General features: G+C 35.5%; 1 protein-coding gene across 1 annotated transcript; it reads right to left on the reverse strand.

The window, feature by feature from the left end:
* Positions 1 to 468: 468 nt before the first annotated feature.
* LOC116170391 lies at positions 469 to 1,059 on the reverse strand. Its single transcript, XM_031486756.1, has 3 exons — positions 1,004 to 1,059; positions 828 to 953; positions 469 to 778 (listed from the first exon to the last, which is right to left on the reverse strand). Exons 1-3 carry the CDS (start codon positions 1,013 to 1,015, stop codon positions 470 to 472), a joined length of 447 nt encoding a protein of 148 aa, XP_031342616.1. The 5' UTR covers positions 1,016 to 1,059; the 3' UTR covers position 469.
* Between the last annotated feature and the right edge of the window lie 794 nt (positions 1,060 to 1,853).

Raw genomic sequence — 1,853 nt, forward strand, 5'->3', positions numbered from 1 at the left:
TCTTTACCGGTATATGACGATAATAACCATCAACGAAAAGATCATTACTTATGCAAATATTGTACATTTTACAGCATGATTAAGTTGAAATGTGCGTGTCTCTCACACTTATTAATCACAGTACCTTTAGATTTCTTGATGAACCTTCTGTATACACCGTGTATTGCTGTCTACAGAATGTACCGCCTTCGTTATTAATACACATTTGACACAATCTGAGTGTTTAAGGGGAGATTGTCTTAAGAGATTATGGTTTATTACACTATTTTGCATTTTTATTTGTGTATTTTTCTTAATATCGTTATTTTCGTAATTCTACTTTTTACGCAGATATTTCCTAGGACAAATGGCATTACGTTTACGTTGGATTTTATCGCTTGAAAACAATTATACACAGTTTAAATGAAAATTAGATCATTGCTTTAATGGCATTTCCCTTACCTATTCACGAACGAAGCGCGTGGTAGTTTTACGGAAGTTTACATATCTTACACGTAAATAAGTTCTTGAGGAACTTCCCAAATCTGACACAAATGTTATTTGTTTCAATTTTAACAAGCGCTGGATACTCAACATAAGGCAGAGTAGTTACTATTACATCTAAGTCGCAGTTATCTGCTCTAATCATGCGGAAATTTTGCAAGTAAAGGGTATCTACTTCTTCTTCATTCGGGTGTTGCGCTATACTTGTCTCCGACTCTCGACCACCAACAACAAAGTCACGAAACAAAATGTCATGGCGGCAATTCTGATATGTTAAAACCCTTAGCGTTTTATCCTAAGAGAATGAGGTGGATTATGCGCTTCTGTCCTTAACCATGCGATACCTGAAGATCCTCCAGAGAATCTTCGCTTTTGGACAGGTTCTGTATGGGTTTACACAGGTGTGTACTTCCAGGCGAATCGGTCACGCACGACGTTGCTTGCTCTCCATCTTCACTATTCAAGATATTCTACAATAAAGGGTATGTCAGATACAATATAAAGAAGGATTCGGTCTCACGATCAAGAACATTTTGACATTGGCAGTTGACAACCTTCAACGGATTTTAACCTACATGACTCATACAAACAATTTTTTTTATTAATCCTTTATCTTAAAATCAATTTTTGATCACCAAGGTTAATAGTGATCGTATATCATTGCCAGCGGGCGGTTTTTGGTGAATCGCGTGCCGCACGCTTGTATCATTCTTGTTGAACTGTTGAAACTATGACAAATTGTACCTATACTCATATAATAAAATTGTTCCGTGAGTGTACTTGTACATCGGTAACATTTTTGTATAAGAAATTATGTGCGAGTAAGTTACTTATAAAATAGAGGGTTAAGATGAGTCGTATAGTATTTTGATCATCGTTTGGAAACTTCCTGGAATTTAGGCCGACATTTTTTTACATTTAAGGTTTTGCCTTCATTCATACACCTGGTCTTACACGTTCTAGTTAAATGTATCTGATCGATAACCTGGGGCGTAATACTGTTACAGGTCCATTTTTAGTTAAGTTTTGCTTTAGTTATTTTGATTTTTAGGTTAGGAATTTGTTTATTTTGTTTTGATTTTCATCACATAGGCGTGCCTATTTTCTTAAATTTCTTCTTTCGATTTCTTCGCTTCTTTGAATTCTTGCTCTCCTCTTACAATTGTATTTACCTTTTCACGCTTTAAACGCTTTTCCTTTCCTTACTGTTTTCACTATTCTAATTTTCGAAGCTTATGTGTACTATTTTATTCCATGTTACGCCTCTGGTCCGCTTTCAGTGTCATCTATTGTCAGTTCTTGTAAACTACGCTATTCTTTCCCGCTCTTTTCAAAAATCTATTCTTCTTTTCCCGCTGGCTTTTTATGTT

Source organism: Photinus pyralis, unplaced genomic scaffold (genome assembly GCF_008802855.1).
Source record: "Photinus pyralis isolate 1611_PpyrPB1 unplaced genomic scaffold, Ppyr1.3 Ppyr1.4_LG5, whole genome shotgun sequence".
NCBI classification, from domain to species: domain Eukaryota; kingdom Metazoa; phylum Arthropoda; class Insecta; order Coleoptera; family Lampyridae; genus Photinus; species Photinus pyralis.